Raw genomic sequence first — 22113 nt, 5'->3', positions numbered from 1 at the left:
AGAGCACCATCCCTTCTACAGATAATGAGGAGCTAGCTATAATATACACCAATCAAACAAGAGCAGAAAAGACTGACCTTACCCATTTCCTGGAAATAAAATGCTTCATAATTAGCTTTACAAATTACAGTACATATTGCTAAACATCCACATAAAACATAAATCCAGCGAGATTATTGGGTAATCAAACACAAGATAAAAAATGCTTCCCACAAGGGTCTGAATATGCCATTGACTGGTATCCTTAGCAAAAACTGGGAGGAAGCTAGATGAAAAAGGACAAAGGCAACCCTTTCTTCTTAGACCCACACAAATATAGTAGAGGACAGAATATTTGGTCATCTGTAGTACTTCTTACAAAAAGACTTAAGTACTTCACCACTTTTTCCATCTCTGAGGCCATTTTTCTTTCCATAGGGTTTTCTCAGGTCTCCTGAAATGTTATTGTAAAACCAAGGCTGACTTGTTGATTAAAGGCATATCAAGTTTTAGGACCTTTCTTACTTGATGGCAGTTTCTTATCTATCTGCAACTGTCTGGTCCTGCAGCACACAGAGCATGGATCACTCACTTCCAAGTAATTTATGGACAGCTCAATACAGGGATTCATCATGTCTTTATACAGGTAGAAAAAAAAAACTCTCTTTGATTTGAACAGTTTCTAATATCTTAGTGATTTTTTAGCGTGTGGCACACTCACTCCATTCTAGTATATTCCGTGTCCACAGAGATCCTTTTAAGTTATCAACATCACCACATGCACACTTCTGTTTCTTTCTTCAAAACAGGTTTTATGATGGCATGTCTAATTTTTTTCACTAGCCTACCGCTGTTCATCTTCTCTGGATTCATAGGCCTTTCACAATGAGGGTTTCACTCATAAGATCTGGGAGCTGTGGGGTGGTTAAAGAACCTCTAAGAACACCTAAGCTTAAGTTATCATAGAAGATCTTCTAGAAAGTCTACATTAGTTTCTTTCAGAATACTCGGTGGCCCATACATGGTGTCAACTCAGTTACTGGCCATTTACTGGCCACACATTTTAGTGGATCACCCAGAGTCTGTTTTTCCATCTGTAAAAATGTAAATGATACCACTTATGTGGCTCATTCTACACTTGGCCTGTCTGTATCACAAACGGCCTCTTCTGAGCAGAAAGCTGGCTGAGACCAGAAGACATGGGGTTTAACAAGTTTATAAATAGCCACTTTGTTCAATCACTGCCTGCTTCTCTCTCTTCATTCAATTATCCCAGGAGCTGGGGCAAGGTAGAGTTGAGGGAAAATGGGAATAATGACAGATGACAAAACATATGGACTTCTATGATAATGTTCATAAGGAAGAAGCAGGTGAGATCAATTCTTATCCAGTCAGTCTACTACTTGCTAAAACGCTGGCTTCTGTCTGTTGCTTGATTGCAGAGTAGCATGTGAGACCTATGTACTGGAAAGTATGGGTTTATGAATGAATATTCAATTGAATTATGCAAGTGGCCTTGTCCTTCATAGAAGTCAAGTATAATATACTCAATTCACACATTGCTTTATTATTCTTTAATATCAAGTCTCCTTGCTGTAGTGTTGGTATTGTTTGCATGGAAGGTAATACTTTAAAATACCTCTAACTTTGGATAGACTCAGTCCAAAATGATTTAATGCTTTTTTTTTTTTTAAGTGCCCTATGGAAGCAGAAATATTTAAGAAATTGCTGCAGAAAAAAAAAAAAGAAAGAAAGAAACTGCTGCAGGAGTCTTAGGGCAAAAGATGTAATCCTAGCATAGATTTTCAGTGTCCAAAAAGAAAACAAAAAACAAAACCACAAAACAAAACAAAAACAAAAACACATAGGAATAGAAGCTGTGATTCAGATCTTTTTCTACCCAAATGGTTTAACCTTCTTCCCCTGCACACTGAGAAGTTGTTTAGATTCTAATTTCAGTTGGAATACCTCTGACTGCACAACTGTGGCTGCTCAGAACTTGATTTAGGATATACTATGAGCTATTGGATTATGCAGTCTATCACTGTTTCTGAAAGGATGAGCATTTTGTGCTTTTTAGGTGAAAAATGGAAAAGTTTCAAAGAATCTAGTTAAATCCCAATTAAATTTAGATCCAGAGTTGTATTGCTTGCTCCTTTCCTGACCAAAGGGACTAAATTATATAATAAGTCTTTTTCAATTCCAATTTCAAGTTCTGGTTCTTACCTATTAAATCACCCCAAGTGCTATTACAGGTCTACCAAATAATACTCTAACTTCCAACTCTGAAGAATGCTACTTTCTGTTGCCTTTAAAATGATAGCTCCAGAGCTTTTCCTCTCTGAACACTGTTTTTGCTATGACCAGTCCTTTTCCAAACTATTCTTATTTCTGCAAGTTTGAAAGTTTTGTTAGCTTTCAGGACCAGGGGTTTATTTATTGTAATTCTTTTTACATGTTATTGTTGGAGGATGGGAAGTAGTTTGGGGCAGTTTATATAGAAAAGAAGAATTTCACTATTAATAAAAACAACTGTGTGAGTCATATGGAGGTAAAATAGCCTATAGGCTTACTGCTGCATTCCCAGCCTACTGTTCTTTAGTTGTAAAAGAAAGACAGAAAGGAGAGAAGAAGAAAAAAAGGAAAGAGAAAAGAAAGAAAAAGAGATAAGGAACAAGGAAAAAGAAGGGATAGGAGGGAGGGTAGAAGGAAGGGCAAAATAATACCTTTGACTATGTCAAAATAACTCCTCCTTAAACTATGCTAAGACTGATTTTATTGTCACCATTTTGCATAAGTGACCACTCTCAGGATCATGTGAGAACAGAAACTTATTCCTTACTCTAAAATAGTAAACGATATATTTTTCCTTAAAATCAATTTTCTTAAATGGATTTTTCATACTGCAACCTCAGCTTTGATGCATTTGCATTCCAAAGTGAAAATGATCTGGGTAGAAGGAAATGGAAACTTCACCTGGTAACACCTCCTCATGCCTCACAGAATTATAAAGAACCAAGTCTCTGTAGATCTCATACTTGTACACTCAGTCCTAAGGAAAGGCCCTAGGGAGACTGACTATTAACAGAGTCCAGTAGAGAATTCCCTTTAAATGAAGAGACCTCTTTAAAGATAAATTACACTCACACCACTTCCCCATTTCTAGTTTCTGTTTCTCTGAAGTCAGGATTGCATGTATTTGGTTTACAAAAAATCCTTTTTGAGCTATCATTTCAATAACTTCAGTGTGCAAAAGCTTAAGGGAAGAAGGGAAACACAGAAAGAAGGACACAGAGAAAAAAAGAGGAAGAAACAATTGATGTTACCCAGGACAGGGAGTGGCATTAATATTCCTGCAAATTCCAGGTATAGGACAGGAGAGGAGGGGAGATGAAACTGTTGCCTTGAGTGGATAATATACATAGCCACCTTTCACTGGTGGCAAACAAGATGAATTAGCAGTTATTGGAACATTACTTCTTCTGTGATTATCTAGCTGAGTTCTGAGATGTCTTGCCAGCAGCCTCACATGATCTGGTGCAAGATAGGTTAGTATCAGGTGGAGGCTCTTAGCCCTATTCTAGGTGATATGTAAGGACAGATTTATGACAATTTGAGGATCTCAAAAACAAGCTTTCCCAAGAAAAGGCCCTCCAGTTAGGGTGAACCTCGTTCCATGGGCATCTATAAACTGGGCCCATTGACCCATGTTTTTCAAAATCTGTTTGCTCAGGACTTGTATTTCTGAGTTCAAATGGAGTGAAAGGCTAATGCCTCATTGCAGCAGGCCAGAGCTGTCTTAATCAACTTTAGCCTGAAATATGTCTGACTGATGTAACAAAAACCTCCTCTTGCTTCCCTGCAACAATTTTTAATTATAGTTTCATCTACTATTAACAAGAATATATTTCACCTTTGACTTAAATAAGTAGTCGTAGTAGTAGAGTGTAAAAGATTTTCCAGAAATTTCTTTTTTAAAACATTCCAAAGGCAAATAAATAAATGAGACCACATCAAACTAAAAAGCACAGTGAAAGGAACTGTCAACAAAAATGCAAAGGCAACCTACAGAATGGGAGAAGATATTTGCAAATAATATAACTGATAAGTGGTTAATATCTGAAATCTATAAAGAAATTATACAACTCAACATCAAAAAATAATAATCTAATTAAAAAACATGCAGACGACTGGAATGGATGTTTCTCCACAGTAGACATACAGATGGCCAACAAATGTGAAAAGGTGCTCAACATCACTAATAGGAAGATGCAAATCAAAAAAACTACAATGAATTATTCCCTCATACCAGTCAGAGTGGCTAATATCAAAAAGACAAGAAATAACAAGTGTCGGCAAGTATGTGGAGTAAGGGGGAACCCTTGTGCACTGTTGATGTGAATGCAAAGTGGTACAGCCACTATGGAAAACAGTATGCAGGGTCCTCCAAAAATTAAAAATAGAACTACCATACAACCCAGCAATTCCACCTCTGGGTATTTTTTTTAATTTTTATTTATTTATGATAGTCACACACAGAGAGAGAGAGAGACACAGAGAGACACAGGCAGAGACACAGGCAGAGGGAGAAGCAGGCTCCATGCACCGGGAGCCCGACGAGGGATTCGATCCCGGGTCTCCAGGATCGCGCCCTGGGCCAAAGGCAGGCGCTAAACCGCTGCGCCACCCAGGGATCCCCACCTCTGGGTATTTATTCAAAGAAAACAAAAACACTAGTTTGAAAAGATATATGCACTCCCTTTGTTCATCGCTGCATTATTTACAAGTGTCAAGATACGGAAGCCACCAAAGTGTCCATCAATACATGAAACAATAAAGAGGATGTGGTATATTTGTACAATGGAATACCATTCAGCCACAACAAAGAATGAAATACTGCCACAAATGACAATATGGATGGACCTTGAGGGTATTGTGCTAAGTGACATAAGTCACAGAGAAAGATGAATGTGGCATGATCTCACTTCTGTGTGGAATTGAAAAAAAAAAAAAAGACAAAACAAAACAGAAACAGACTCACAGATACAGAGAACAGTCTGGTGGTTGCCAGAGGGGTAGGTGTAGGGAATTGGGTGCAACAGGGAGAAGGGGATTAAAAGTCACAAATTTCCAGTTATAAAATAACTGAGACACAGGAATGTAATGTACAACATAGAGGATATAATCAATAATATTGTAATGACTTTGCGTGGTGACCGATGGTGGCTAGATTTATCATGGTGATCATTTCACAACATGCATAAATGTCAAATTCCTGTATTGTACACCTGAAACTAGTATTGTATATCAACTTCACTTCAATTATATATATACATATATATATATATATATATATATATATTCATATTCCAGGGGAAAAAGCATCATTTTCTAAGAAAGACCGATACTTGATGTGTATGCAGAAAAACATAAGGAAACCTACAAGCTAAGCACAACACTATACCAAGAAAAATAAAAACCTAGATGATTAGGTAGCGACTCATTGCCCAGGAAATAATGTCTGTGTGGATGGTAATGGAAGCATATTAACAATGCTGTGCTTCTTTCTAAGTACCAGGACCTGCATTCCAACCAAGTGCATATTGTCTCAATTCTGCTACTCACCTAAGGATTTTAATAAAGCTACATTGATCCACACCGGCTCTCTTACTAAGGCTTCATAACATGCTCATGTAAGAAATAGTTACAGCATATTTCCTATCAGCAATTCGGTGTTATCCATTTGAGCATGCGGTTTTTAAGAATATCTGGGGACTTCTTGCTCTAAGAAAGTCACTTTCCTTTTGTAGGCAGTAAGATAATTTATCTGATCGTTTTATTAATTAGTAGACCCATATTCTGCATCTTCAGCTGAAAGAGGATGAAAACAAATTTCCATTAGGACCACCTTCTGCTGGTTTCTGCAAGTGTTGTAGCCCTTGTGACCTAGAGGAATCAGGAAAATCAAATTACGGAGTTTGAATCAAGTCTTTGAAAAGTACAGTACAATGGCTTCTGCTTATTGCAACCACTTTAAGAAGCTAGGTTATTTGGGTCTAATAACTGACTATTCAATTAAAAGGAGACAAGGAAACCATTTGCTGAAGCAAGCCACTGTGTTTGTTGTTTAGCACTGTCACCTAAAGCACATCTCTGAAACCATGGCCTTGTAAGCCGGTGGGTCTCCTTCTTTTCCCATCTATTAGAAGACTACTGGCAGGCTAGGGCACAACCATTTCCTACTTACTCCATCAGTTCTCAGCCAGGAGGCAGGGGTGTGCATCAGAATTTGGGGGTGCAATTACATGAGCAATTAGAACTTTGCAGGATTCTAATATATCAAGACATACAGCCATATGGGGATTCATGCTCCCAACCAAGGCAAATCACATTTCTGGGGCCTCTGCTTGGCAGGAGACAAACTAAGCAATAGCAGTACATTGTTACTCATTTAATTCACAACAAGAACAGCAGAAAGCAATCAGAGACCTCCTTCAGTTCTAGTTTTATGGTTAAACAAAATCCGCAGGCCTTGGATGGAAAGTTTAGAGAGCAACCAAAATCCAACATTAAGTGACATCCCAAAGAATGTACATGGACTCTAGAGACCAAAACCTAACTTCAGCATAAGTTCAGAATTCCTTTTATGTCACATACGGTGATAACTTTATCTGAAACATTTGTTCTCTAGAATCTCTGAATATGTATTTATATATCTGTCAAAAACAAAAAGTAATTTATTCCATCAAATCTTTTTTTTTTTTTATTGAACTTCAGGAATGTGTAGATACATAGAGAAATTGAACCTTACATCAGAAGTGCTCTATTGTTATGATGAATGTCAGCCTGTGGTCTTTCAACTGAAAAGGCAAAAGGGAGACTACCTTCTCCACATTCTAAAACATTTGACGGAGTTTAAAAGAAAAATGCAGGTGACTACAAGTGAGCCAATTCTAGGTGTATTCTTAGTATAGAGCCAACAGCATCGCTGCAGCACAGATGTGAGGGGGAAAAAATAGAGGTGTAAAGGAAAAGTTCCAGAGCTTTCTGGGAAAATTTTAAAAAGGAAGAGTGCAGAGAGGAGCCGTGACAGAGGGAAGAAAAAGTGCTTGATATATGGGAAGTGCATTCTGTGGCACTGGTGGGCATGATCAACAAGGTCGCAGAAAACTGTTTAAAAGTAATGCCAAGTATCTCACGCCTGATTAATGTACTATAATATGGCACATGCTAAATGAAAGAATCATTAACTGGAGTATAATTAGATGTTTAATTCAGTCCCTAGTCAATCACTTGCCCTTAAATACACCTAAGAGTAAATAACCTCAGCTATTTTGGTTTTTACCTTCATCTTGTCTTGAGTGTGAATAGAGGGGAATCTGTGGCACGTACCACAGAGGTACCAGAACCCTGAATAGGCCAAAACATCTTTCTTTGATAAATGCTTCCCCAGAAACCCAAAAGAGGGTCTGTTTTTAAGTTATTTTGGTTGCCTGTTCTCTGTTGCCGATTCACCAAGGCGCGTTAACTTATTAAAGGCCCTCAGAAGGCTCAACATGAAGACACCTGTTTAAACCTTTGTGACAAGAACTTATTTGACTGTGGGCTCGTGTACTTGCCTTACTTATTACACCAGCAATTAATTTTCAGGGGCCTCTGTTGCGGGAAATCGGTGCTGCATGATCTACTGTTGTGAAATGGTTGGAGGAGTTACTTTGACTTCTTCAGAGTTACACTGGATTGCGAAGCTACCAAAGTACTCGCATCCTTGTATCTTTGACGTCTTGTAGAGTTTTGATAAAATAGCTCTGTCATTTTGACTTTTAGCCCCTCTTCCTCCGTCCCTGCTCAAGTCTGCCAAAACTCAAATATAAACCCAATGGTGGGAATGGACCAAGAAATTACAGCCACAGGCACAATATACGCAGACTCGCCTCCATTCTCTGATGGCTGAGAATTCATTTAGCACATCAGTCTCATAATGCTCACTTCCTTACCCTGTATTGTGCTTTCTCTGAGAGAGATCCCCATGTAGAAACAGACTTCTGGCAGGCTGGGCCCTCGAGTGTACCACGTGGGCACACTGAACCTGGCCCATGTTCACTGGGACCTCTATACGAGTGTGTACATGGCTGTCTCTCTGGTTAGACTCCCAGTTCCTTGAAGGAGACATCTAATAACATGAGTATTTTTATATATCTCCTGTTTGCCGCAGAGGTACTTGAGTGTGGCTGAGTGACAAGTGTGAAAGTGAAAAATGGTTGGGTTCCCCAACTTCTCAGCGATTTTAGTAATTTCGGATAAAGGCACTGAACCTAAAAATAAAGAGACCATGACTTTAATTACATTGTCATGGTTTGTTTACATTTCAGTGTCCAAATATTTGCACACTGAAGTGGGTTTTTTATATTGCACATTGAAGGGTTTAAATGAAAGGAGACATGAAATTAAAAGTACTTTATACAAAAATGAGGAAGTAAAAAGTCTTTGTAGTTTCACTTTTGTAATGAAAATCTGCTAAACATCTTCTTAAAAGATTTTATTTATTTGAGAGAGAGAGAAAGAGAGAGAGAGCCAGAGAGAGAGTACAAGTGGGCAAGGGGCAGAGGGAGAGGGAGACGCGGACTCTCCACTGAGTAGGGAACCCTGTAGCAGGGCTGGATCTGAGACAGATGCTTAACCAACTGAGCCACCCATGCTTAATATGGCCAGCAGGTGCCATATTAAGCATTTTTTTATAACTGCTTTACCACACATATGCATGGGAAAATATACAGAATCAGCATCAGAATTAACAAAAGGCAAATTAAGTAGGTAAAGACAAAAGCAATGAGACATTTGGTTCATGGGTCAAAAGAAAAAAGCAAATAGCCAAATAGAAAAAATTGGGAAAAGAAAGAACAATTCGTGGAAGATAAAATACAAATGACAGTAAATATGAAAACTTGTTCAGCCTCACCAGTGATCAGAAAAATGCAAACTAAAACAACAAGATTGTATCTTCAACCACAGTACTGGCAGAAATTTAGAAGATTTATAATATTCAGAGCTGGCAGTGATAAATGGAAATAGGCACTTTCATACACTATTGGTGGGAGTATAAATTGATAAATCTGTTTTGAAGAGCATTTGGCAGTATCTCAAAATTTCAATTTGCAACTCTTAGCTAACGAGGACTCTGCAGAAATGCTTTCATATGAGAACAAAGAATTGCATATGGGGTATGGAGAGCAGCATTGTTTGTAATAGAGAAAAATTGAAACTAAATTAAATATCCCCCAACACAGGAATTTTAAATTAATAAGTGTGTATTCAACACTTCCATACAACACCCAGTGCTCGTCACAAGTGCCCTCCTTAATCCTCATTACCTATCTCACCCATCCCTTTAACCGACTTCCCCTCTGCTAACATCAGTTTCTTCTCTATAGTTAAGTCTGTTTCTAGGTTTGCCTCTCTTCCTTTTTTTTCTCCTTTGTTCATTTTGCTTCTTAAATTCCACATATGAGTGAAATCATATGGTATTTGTCTTTCTCCGACTTACTTCTCTTAGCATAATACTCTCTAGCTTCCATCCATGGTGCTGTGAATGGCAATAATTATACATTCATACTATGAAGTACTATGCTGACATTAAGAATAATGAAGCAGACTTTAATGGATTGACTTGGAAAGATCTCCAAAACATATTGTTAAAAGAAAAAAATTAAAAGCATATTGAAAATTTTAGATTTGAGTATAATACTATATATATTTGCATATGTTTATGGAATGAATGAATCTGTGACTTGCAAAGGCTTTTTAAGCTACTCAGATATCAGATGCACTGATCTGTTTTGAATGAAATACTACATTTGAAATGAAGAAGCAAAATACGCTGGAGCAGAGTTGGTATGATGCTCACCAAGCTCAACAGTTGTGACTTATTTTTTTTAGTAGTTGTTACTGATGGGAGAGGAGCTAATATGTTTTATTCTGTACAGTTCTGTAAAATTTGAATCATCTGTAACAAAAAAATTACATATGTCATTTAAAAAATCTATTTGGCCTCTAGTAATCAAAAGACTTGTTATAGCCATCATATAAACCTTCTCAGCTTCACAAATATGCCTGGCAGTTGAAAGTTTTTAATAGCTAATTGTGCAGGTGTGTGGAGCATCACCCACGGACTCTTCAGAGCAAAAAGCAGCCAAAATGTTTCTTAATAATGATCAGTACATCTAATTCAATGATTTAAATTAATCATCTGTTTGTTTCCTTCTAACATAGATTACTTCTCAGATTACCTGGTAGGCTGTGTGTCGGTACCCAACTCTCATATTCAACTCTGATCTATCAGAGGGAGGGGAATGATGTGATGAAAGACATCATGACTTGAAACAGGTCGAAGGAGTGGAGATAATGGTGAAACATCTCAACTCTGATCCCCCAATAGATCATTTTGCAGAGCACCATTGGAAGCTACAACTAAAATGATTTCAGGAAAGTAAATAATCCCCAGGGATTAAGGATATCTAGCAGTGTTAGTATTTACAACCCACCTAAAGCATGCTTTTTTTTTTTTTATTGACTCTTCTACTTATCGACATAAAGGACAATCAATATCTATCTATACTGCCATACAATTTTATAATGCCAAGCGAGTAACGTCTCAATTTCCTCTGTCGACTCTGATTCCTCACTGCTTATCTTGAAAATTCTTTTGCCAAGGTAATGATCTCCCTATTAAGTTGTGGTTGAATCATTTGTGCTCAATAGAGGGTGCATTCAGTTCAAGCAATACATTTTCCAGCAGCATGAACACTAACACGGAAGCCCACTGTGCACACCACACATGTCACATGGCTCTTTTTTCCAGTGAAGGACACTGAAAAACTATATAAGAGCTCATTTTCCTCTTGACTTATCATCTGTATACACGGTGGATAGTTTGTCTGTCACTACTAGTTGTTCAAAACAAAAATCCGTTCTCCCATATTGGACTGTTAGAATTTAAAAACATGGAGCTCACCCACCTATGTACAACTAAATTTAGTTACAACGGAAGATGTAACAAATGTCAGCAACTGGCTATAACCTGACTACATCTTAATAACAAACAGCGAAATCTCCCCTTCCATTTTGAGTGCATTTTTACAAGATTTATTTTTTTTTTAATTTTTACAAGATTTATATAAACTTATTATAGCACCCTCCCAGATACCATTTTTATTGGCTGTACCTGCATTTTTCAGTCAGAACCCTTTAGAAAAATCTCTTTCCCTTTTGAGAAAAAAGAAGTCTTAGAATATTAATTAATATTAATATTAATTAATTAATTAATATTAATATTAATACAATTAAAATACAATTTTTAATTAAGCTAAATTCTCCTACTATCAGAGAAGCCAGCCTTTATTGACACAGTGCTCTTGTGAATATGTACAATTTTAATTGAATTCAGGTGATATTTCAGTGCCTGACCATTGTATAAAACAGCTTTTCTGTAGTCATCTGCCTTATGTCACTACACGTTCTCTGATGTATGCAGTAACATTCATTCAGCAAAGATAGCTCCTGGTAATAACTGTTAATTGGGAAAAATTATAGAAAATAAACAGCATAATAACCCCCAAAACATTAGTGCAGATGTAGTAACTATAAAAAGGATAATCAAATCACCCTCTGAGGCATTTCGTTGCTTTTCATATTTGGACCAGAATTAAAGTAATGAAAAATGAAACTTTACCAATTTACAGAGAGAGGAGTAGCTGGAAAAAAAAAAAAAAACTTGTCACGGTTTAATTTGAAGTTTTCTAGCTTATTAAAATTTTTCTTTTTGAATTCTAAATTCCCTGAAGCATTGTCAGTCCAGGGGTAGGGTAGCTTGAAGGTTGACTAATTGGGCGGCTCACCAATGCCACAAAATGCCTTATGTACCTCTTTCCACATTACTGCTCTGCCCCTGTGTGTTCTGCTTAGCTTTCTTTCTGGTTGCAAGTGGCTGCGGCTATTTTAGCCAGAGGAAGAGGAATTGTTCACTAAGCATTCCCAGAAGCCTTCAGCTGACTTTGCCTCACATCACATTGGCCCATGCCCATTCCTAAATCAATAGCAGGAAGAGCATAGAATTCCCAACCAATGGTTTTGTGAACATGATTTTGTGGAATAGGGTGAATCACCCAACACAATTCTGGTTCAGCTCAAAGAGAATAAATAGTTTGGTGAATGTTTATTGGATAGATATTAAACAGTATCTGCTACTTCCCAGATTTACTGCTCATTATACACATGGCCACCTCTCCATGAAAGTGTGTGCCCACTGGGGATGGATGCTAGTTCATACATTTGTATGTTCAGTGCATGTTAGATAATCGGTAAATACTTTTCAATTAATGAACAGACGAATGAATGAATATAAGAATATTCAATCCATAAGAATCGAAAAGCATTTATGAGATGTTAACAAAGCTTTAGCTTTAGGGGTTCCTTATAAGAAGAACCTAAGAAGAGCTATAGAAATGTGTTCTTATGATCATCTATCATAAAACTTGCACAACTAAGTTACATTAACTGGAGTTGGTTAAAATCGCTGACTTGACTCTGACTGGCCTACCTTCCATAACATTTCTCCTAGTGCTTGGAGTAACCATGAGTATTTTGGGAATTCAGTTACCGAAAGTTTAGTTGGGGATACATTTGTTTTTAATTCAATGGGATATATTCATGTGTTTCTCAGTCATTTCCACATATGGTGATGTTATTGCTAGCCACCTGGGTTAGGAATGGTTTCCAGAAATACCCCTCCACCCACCCCATACTGAATCACTGCAAGATCATACAAAGGTGCAGGGCCAGAATCATTGTCATGATTAAACATACCTTACAGTACCTGGCCCTGAAAGAATGTTAATAGCAAAAGAGAAAAATTGAAAGGGAAGAAACCAGAAACCGGTCTGTACTACATTTAAAATTTTTTTCAATTTTTTTCAATCACCAGATATGTAAAAATTTTAAACATTCAGTTCTTATCAAAGTCCAATCAGAATAGAAATTATCTCCTGTCAAAAATATATTTGAGGGGTGCCTGGCTGGCTCAGTCAGTAGAGCATGGAACTCTTGATCTCAGGGCAATGAGCTTGAGGCCACACTGGGAGGAGAGTTTACTTAAAAAAAAAAAAAAAAAAAAAAATATATATATATATATATATATATATATACACACACACACACACACACACAGACACACACACACAACAGATACCTTTCTTTCACTTTTAATGGATGTTTCACAAAACAGAGTTTATCAGCATTCCTTTTTTATAGGATATAATTCTATTGCATGTACTGCTAAGAACAAGTTTTCCTATAATAGTTAATATATTAGAGAAACTTGATAGGTTTTCTTAAGTTTAGCAGCCATCACAAAACTTTACATGATAACACCCATAGAGAGTTATGGAACTGAAAGAAATGTTTTCTAAACTACTACTAAGGCCAAATTTCAACAACCATGCTAGGGAAAATAAATTTCCTTTTTATTCTCTTTATAGAATTATAAAACTATTGCCAAAAGAAGAGGTGAGGAGGTTATGTAGCCAAATATGCAGCTAATGGGTAATGGGTATGCCATTCCAATGCAGCAACAGCCTAAGATGAGGATAATAGCTAATTCCTATGGAATGCTTTTAAAAGACATTGCATGTGTTTTTACTCATTTAAATGTATTTACAGTAACTCAGTGAAGTTCTGTATCGGAGCAGAATGGGCTTTATAATGCAGCAGTGACCTATAACCCTCCAAATCTCAGTGGCCTTAATACAATGAAAGTTCACTTGTCTCTCCCCTTTTCATATGCTGTGGTTAGAAATTGTGCTCCTTTTTTTTTTTTTGTCACATGGAGACTTAGTATAACAGGGCCTCCACCACCTGGAATATCTCCAGTCACTATAACAATGAGGAAGAAAATGTCAAATAGCATATTGATTCTTAAAAGCTTTGACTGGGAGTAATACCCATCACTACTACTTAAATTTTGTTGACCGAAGCAAGTCACGTGGCCATGCCTGACTTAAAAGAAATGGGCAAAAACAGTCTCTCTCTCCATTTACCTAGAAGAAGAAAGATATTTGCAAATAGCCGATAATGATTACCGCAGTACTATTCTCACTTAGTCAACATAGAGGAAAACTGAAGCGTGGAGAAAACTAAGTAACTAGCCAAAAACTATACAAATAGTAAAATGCAAGGTTATGATTCAAATACAAGCTCCGGAGCCGACAAGCTTAACCACTTTGCTTCCACCTCCTTGGATGAACATTCTTGGGTAAATCCTTAAGCTCTGGAATAGAAAATGGTATTATCCCAAGATTTATATTCTTGCTAAAAAATTATGACAAGTAATACAAGCAAGATCTACACATTCTCTAGTTTAATGAGCAATATAGCCTATATACTCTCAATCATTACATTTATTCAACAGTTCTAAAGCACATTCAGAAGTTAAAAATGAATGTAGTTATTCATTTATGATGTGTCATCACATCAGTTTCATGGAGAAAGATCAGGGGAGGAAACTCCTCTCACACTGACTGGAGGAAGGAATTATCTGCAGATTAAGGGCTATCTATTGGGCATCTAATAATAGCTGTGAGGACTCAATGCTAATGATCATTATCCGCCCATCCAACCTGCCCTTCCTTTTTTTCCCCTCTTCCTTTCGTCTCCCATCTCTCCTCTTTCCCCAGTACTTCCATATTGTCTTTCACCTAAATATTTTGTGTTCCTGGTAGATGGCAGGTATTCGGAATTGGAGCGATAAACAGAAATGAGATCTGTCCTCTGTCTCCAAGGAATTCACCATCACAGCCGTCAATGATATGCACAAATGCAATATAAGATTCAATGAGACATACTGGAAGTCTTTTGAAATTCAAACTCCAAACATATGCCTGATTTTATAGGGGCAGGACCAGACTATAATTTGCCAGGATGTGTTTATTACAGCTCTCCGCCTGTGAATTTATTAACATCTCTCTAAAGCACAAGGCCTTTTGGTTTCATTCACTGTTATGTTTACCATTGACACACACTATCTTTCCTGGCTTTTGTACCCACATTTGTTTATACTGATACATGGTGCCTATCGCCTTATGCCTAGATAAGATTTCAAATGTTTTCCCTGAAATCACTCAAAATTATAGTAAAGAGATACATTTATAAACCATCCGGGAACACTGGATCTTGGATTCCATATTCTTTGGCATCTGTTAGTAAATATCTTCCTACCTTCATTGGCTTTAGGGTATACATTGTTTACCTGTGGCACAGCAAAACAAAAACAAAAACAAAATCTCCCATATTTTGTGGAGAAAATTCTGTGTCTGACTCTTCTGGTTCTGAGAGTTGTTTACAGCCATCTGGCAGAAACTCTTACTTGTACTTCACCTGCAATGATTTGTGTGTCAGGCTTTTTGTCTCTTATGGTGCATGAAGAGGACAAATGAAAGTCCTTTCCCCTGCAATGTCTCTCCTGCTCATAAAAAGTGATTTTTCCAAACTTTAATTATGGCCGTGATATCCTGTCTCCATTCTTAATGTCAGAGGCCTTATTTTGCTTTCTTCTTCAATTACATCTTTTTCAAGTGCTTCATGTGTTTAAGTCTGCCATAGGTCCTTCACTGCAAAGAACAAAGGTAACATTTGTGCTGCGTTTACAATGGTCTTATCTCAATCTGTGCCTTCAGTTTTCTGTGTAGAAGTGTACAGGTGGTTCTGGAGTTACTAAAATATTAGTGGACACAGTGGCTATGATGAGGTCTGCCAAAGTGTTAGCATTTTCAAGAAGTTCAAACTGGAAGCAAGTATTTTGTTTCATCTTAAGTTTTCAGAGATCATAATATAATGCAATATAATGAGCATATTCCCTGTTTCAGAATAAGACTCTGAGGACAGTTGAGGAAGGATCCTGAATTCAGTTATTCTGTACTGTATTTTCTTTCCGGGCTTGAGGTACATCTTTCCACATAGTTTCTTTTAAAGCAGATGCTGTATAATTCTTTTGAAATATTAACAAGATTTCTGCAGTTTTCAGGATTCTGGAAAGCTCAGGAAAAAAAAAAGAAAGCTGGTTTTACAGTAATGGTGCATAATAAGCAATCCTCTCCCTCCACCCACACTGAAAAAACAATTTCAGCGGTTTAAAACAAGCCTTTATTTCTCACTCATGAGGCTGCAGGCCAGATGTGGCAGCTCTGCTTAAAATGTTCAGTAGGTTCAGGGTTGCTCCACATCTCTCATTCCTGGTCCCAGGCTGAAGGGGCAGCTGTCTCGGGCATATTCTTCTCGTGGTGTGGGCAGGGGTGCCCGAGGGCACAGTGAGAGGGAGAGAGAAGCTGGGGCTCACTCCCCGCTCAGCATGGAGCCCGACCCAAGGACACTGAGATCAGGCCCCTGAGATCAGACCCTGAGCAGAAACCAAGAGTCAGACACTTAACCGACTGAGGCACCCAGGTGCCCCTACCAGTGATTTCTAGTCATGTATTTCAGCGTGCTTCAAAACACCTTTATTTTTGTGGGTATATTTCTTCCGTTATTTGATACATGCTTTTTTGCTTCTATTTATCTTTCGTGACTTCCATTTAGATCAAAGGATAGTATGTGTTTCTACCATAATTTATTTATATTGTTATAAACCACCTAATAATATGGTTCTTTTCCAGATGACATTATCACTTTATTTTTTAATATTTTATTTATTTATTCATGAGAGACTCAGAGAGAGGCAGAGACACAGAGAGAGAAGCAGGCTCCATGCAGGGAGCCCAGTGTGGCACTTGATCCCAGGACCCCAGGATCATGCCCTGAGCTAAGGCAGATGCTCAACCGCTGAGCCACCCAGGCATCCCAACATTATCACTTTAAAAAAAAAAAAAAAAGTATACTTCTTTTCTAAGTGAGATTATAACTTTTTAGAAAACTAACTTGTGCTTTGCCCTACTTCTAAATATGAGAAAGAAATAATTATTTCTTTAAATTTTTTTCATTAAAATAAATATAATAAAGCTCCTTTTTGTTGTTCTGAGCTTTTATTTAAAATCTAGTTAGTTAACATATAGTGTAATATTAGTTTCAGGACTGGAATTTAGTGATTCATCACTTATCTACTGACACCAGTGCTCATCACAAGTGCCCTCCTTAATACCCATCAGCCATCCCCCTGCCCACCTCCACTCCAGCAACCCTTAGTTTTTTCTCTATAGTTAAGAGTCTTTTTTCTGATTTGCCTCTCTCTTTTTTTTCCCTTGTTCATCTGTTTTGTTTCTTAAATTCCACATATGAGTGAAATCATACATTGTCTCCTTTAATCCAAAACAGAACCCTACTTTCTGTCCTAACTGAAGATGTTAAAATATTTTCTGTATATTTAAATTTGTTATTATTCATTGAGTAAACCAAACATAGATTAAATCAAGTTTTAAATGCTATATATAGTTTTACTTTTAATTTTTCAAAGTTCTCTTTCCTGGTGAAATTTGACATACCATATATTTGCTGTAATAGTTTGTAACTTTAAATAATCAAAAGATTTAAAAATTGTTGGTTTAGTTTGAATGCATTAAACTCATAACAACAAATATCCTTTGAAGTAAATGTAATTTGCCAAATAGTACCATCTGCAGATAATGTGGCCTTATGAAGTCATATGAAAGTACACAGAATAAATAGTAAACTTTGATGTTTGTGTTAGAGATTGGCCAAATGGTATGTGTTCACTCAAACATCTGTGATGTCTGGCTTATTCACAAGTCCCAGGAAATATGGTACAGCCAACAGTTGGTCCTTCCAGTGCCATAGTAAGATGTATGTTCAATTTCATGAAAATGAATGATGGGCTGAAAAACATTTGTGATTTTGGCTAGACATACAAGAATTAATTTTCTTCTGGAGACTAGGATTATTATTATTATTATTTTGGTTCTGGATTTGGCTTTGGTTTGTTTTTGCTTTTGTTTTTTGCATACCAGCTTTGAGAGGTGGGACCTGTGAGAAAGGTAACCAGGTATCTTCATAGCAATGACTCCAGGTAAAAGTTCGGCCTCCAACCTAGCATTCCACTCTGGGCTGCAAATGAGCAACTGGAAACTCAGCACCTCATTCCAGGAGCTGAGTGAGTCAGTCTTCATATTGCAGTGTTCTGTTTAACAACTTTAATGAGATATAATTTATATACCACAAAGATCATGCATTAAAATATACAAGTCAGGGATCCCTGGGTGGCGCAGCGGTTTGGCGCCTGCCTTTGGCCCAGGGCGCGATCCTGGAGACCCGGGATCGAATCCCACATCGGGCTCCCGGTGCATGGAGCCTGCTTCTCCCTCTGCCTGTGTCTCTGCCTCTCTCTCTCTCTCTCTCTGTGACTATCATAAATAAATAAAAATTAAAAAAATAAATAAATAAAATATACAAGTCAGTAATTTTTCATACATTGACAGAGTTGTGCAATGATCACCATAATCTAATTTTAGAACATCTTCATCATCCCCAAGAGAAATCCCCCTAATCCATTAGCATTCACTCCCCATCCCGTGCCACTTATCCACAGCCCTAGACAGCCATAAGTCTGCTTTCTATCTCTGTATATTTGCTAGTTTTGGATATTTCATACTAATGAAAGCATACAGTATGTGGCTTTTGTTACTGGCTTCTTTCATGAAGCATAATGTGTTCCAATTTCACCTATGTTGTAGCATATATCAATACTTCACTTCTTATTACTGACTAATAATAGTCCATTGTATGGATATACCACATTGGTAGCCCATCATCAGTAATGGACATTTGAGTTTCCACCCTTTGGCTATTATGAATAATGCTGCTATGAACTTTTGTATACAGTTTTAAGAGTAGACATATGTTTTCATTCCTCTTGGATATATACCTAGATGTAAAATTGTTGGGTCATAGTAGACTTAAACATGGTAACTCTATGTTTAGCTTTTTGAGGAGCTGCCAAATTATTTTCCAGAGTGGCTGTGCCATTTTACAATTCCATCAGCAGTGGATGAGGATTCAAATTTCAATACATCCTCAGCAACATCGTTATTGCTTTCTTGATTATAGCCATTCTATTGGGTGCAAAGTGGCATCCCATTATGACTCTGGCTTGCATTTCCCTAATTACTGATGATGTTGAACATCTTTTCATGTGCTTATTAACCATTCATGTATCTTCTTTAGAACAATGTGTACTTACATCCTCTGCTCATTTTTAAAATCAAGTTGTCTTTGTATAATTGAATTGTAAGAGTTCTTTATATTTTCTGCATAAAATTACCTTAGCAGATATGTCATTTGCAAATATTATTTTACATTCTATAAGTGGTCTTATCACTAACCTGATGGTGGTACTTGAAACACAAAAGCTTCAGGGTGCCTCAGTGGCTCAATCGGTTGAGCATGACTCTTGACTTTGACTCAACTCATGATCTCAGGGTCATGAGATCAAACCCCACGTCAAGCTCCCCACTCAGTGGGAAGTTTACTTGAGATTCTCTTGCTTTCTCTGCCCCTCCCCCTGTCCATACTCTCTTTCTCTCTCTCTCTCTCTCTCTCTTTCGCTCAAAAAAATAAATAAATCTTAAAAAAAAAGAAAGGTTTCAACTATTGTGAAGTTAAACATATCTCTTTTTCTTCAAGCACTTCTGCTTTTTGTATTGTGTTTAAGAAATCATTGCCTAACCCAAGGTCACAAAGATATGTTGTTGTGTTTGTTTTCTTTTAAGATTTTTATAGGTATGGCTCTTACATTTGGTTCTGTGATTCACTTTGCATTAATTTCTGTATGTGGTGTAAGATAGATGTCTAACTTCATTCTTGTAAATGTGGATATTTAGTTGTCCCACACTATTGAAAAACTATTTTTCCTCATTGAGTCTCAACCCCTTTGTCGAAAATCAACTAAACATAAATACTTATTCATGATCATTTATTTTTGATCTCTCAATTCTATTCCATTGATGGATGTATCTTACTTTTATGATAGTATCATAGTGTCTTAATTATTGTAGCTTTATAATAAGTTTTAAAATCTAGTAGTGTGAGTCCACTTTGTTCTTTTTCAAGATTGTTTAGGATATTGTGGGTCCCTTGCAACATGGCTTAATTTTTAGAGTCAAAATGGAATACTCTTTTAGTCTGTTTTATTTTTTTGTTGGTTTGTTTTCTGCCTGAATTACACATAAAAAGCCTGGTAAATTATCTCATAAATTAAATCATATGGGTGTGATTAAGGGAAGGGTTGGTGACTTTTATACAAATACATATACTCAAAACTAAAATACCTCCAAGCGTCAGATATTATAAAATTCTTGGTTAAGGAAAAGTATATATTTGAATTTCATACTCTAATAACTCTGATACCCAATTCATATAACAATTTATCTTCTTGCACTAAAATATCCACTGAAGCATTAGTGGTTAATTAACATTGATATGATTGTGACTAGGTTTGGAAGGGCACAAACCACATGACATCCTGAGCAAAAAAAAAAGGAGAAAATTCACTTTTAGCCCTTTCTTATATACTTACTTTGAACTTTTAACCATACAAACTTGTTTTGAAAAAAAAAAGACCATGTCCTTAAAACCAGAGAAGAGCAGCCATAGGAATAATTCACAGAATTGAGGAAATGATTTCTGGTTTCGTGCTTTGTCCAACAATCATGATCTTTGCTTGGATTGGATTTTATTTTGATGGCAAAGGTGTTATGGAGAGACTTCCACAGTGGGAATAGCCCTAAGAATTTTATACACCCCCCCCCTCCATTCCCAAGTTGAGAGAATTGATACTATAAAACATTGAATCCATTGTCAGCACATTTTCCTTGTGTGGGAATTTCCTTTTTACTTAGATTGTGTTCTAGTAAATTTGTTAAATTATTTTCATCTGTCTTTCCTTCTTTTGTTCTTAATAATTATGCAAAAGTTTGCTGGCTGAATAGAATGAACTCCCCTATTCTTTATGTTTTTTTCAATGATAGATTATTAAGAAGCACTTCTGGTATACATAGTAAACCTTTTGCAAATGATCGGTATTTGATCAGAATTTTTGAAAGAATGTTTGGAGGGCATTTCACAAACAAGATTTTGGTGCTGGGTTTTTTGTTTTTTGTTTTTTTTTTTTAATTTTTAGTTTTGTTTTTCCTGACACTAGTCTTTTTATGGTAGAGTTGCCAGATATGCCATAAATTTCAAAAAGGCCATTCTTGTCCTAAACCGATTGACCCTTCAGTGCTGAATCCTTAGCTCAGGCATTCTACTAGACCTCACTGCCATTTTCTGAATAATTTATGTGATTTACAATGCCTTTAAAAAGCACGGAAACATCTCTGTGTGTGACTTGTTTGCTTTTGATTTGCAGTGACATCTTTTCATACTAGCCCAAAGTTGCTGAAAAACTTTTCTGAAACATTATGCTTTTCCATTCATACTCAGATTACTATAGTTCCGTTATCAGTGACCTCAGTTTTCTACCCTGTTGTTTTTCAAATTAAAAAAATACGTGTGGGCAGTCTCTTCATAAAATCACATATAAAAGTGCTTTTACCCAATAGATCATTGTCCTCTGTGCACTCCACCATTACCAGTGGTTACCTGACCTTTAGAAATAAGGAAAGCATTATGAGCATTTATTGAGATATTAAAAGCTGTAATATTTATGTTTCTTAGGGTCAGCTGGAATATTTTACATTGCAGCTATGATGGTGACTCAGAGACTGACATGTGTGGTTGGTAAGTGGCCCTTGTCAGGGCTCTCTGATGGCCTGATAATAATAAAGAAGGCAAATGAGGAAAATTCTGTCTGGTTCAGTGAGATAGGCATTTGTAAAGAAGATTGAGCACATATGAAGTGCTCTGCCCTACACAGAACATAAGGAGATACAGAGGATCTGCCAGTGTGGGCGCCTTATCATTTAAATTAGGCATCCCGGGAAGATGCTAAACAGCATCAGCTAAACAAGGAGTCACATAAATTGTTGGCAGGAAAATTCAGAGGTCGGGATCAGCAGCAACAGTATATGATTAAATAAAGCCGTTTTTCTAAAATACATAAAACAAGATCACCCCTTGTCTTCTGGGGAACAGTTGTTTCTA

General features: G+C 36.9%; 1 protein-coding gene across 16 annotated transcripts in view; it reads left to right on the top strand.

Annotated features, from left to right (window-relative positions):
• Nucleotides 1-22113, top strand: part of EPHA6 (EPH receptor A6) — an 872277-nt gene that overhangs the window by 794041 nt on the left and 56123 nt on the right. The window contains exon 17 of one of the 16 annotated variants that reach the window (XM_072812320.1): nucleotides 21688-21750. The exons of the other annotated variants lie outside the window; for them this stretch is intronic. Coding sequence (XP_072668421.1) covers nucleotides 21688-21720 — 33 coding nt within the window. The 3' untranslated portion in view covers nucleotides 21721-21750. The remainder of the gene's footprint in view (nucleotides 1-21687; nucleotides 21751-22113) is intronic. 16 annotated transcript variants of the gene reach the window in all.

This window comes from Canis lupus, chromosome 35 (genome assembly GCF_048164855.1).
Source record: "Canis lupus baileyi chromosome 35, mCanLup2.hap1, whole genome shotgun sequence".
Taxonomy (NCBI): Eukaryota; Metazoa; Chordata; class Mammalia; order Carnivora; family Canidae; genus Canis; species Canis lupus.
The sequence above is the reverse complement of the archived record's forward strand: the minus strand, read 5'-3'. Positions and strand labels throughout refer to the sequence as shown.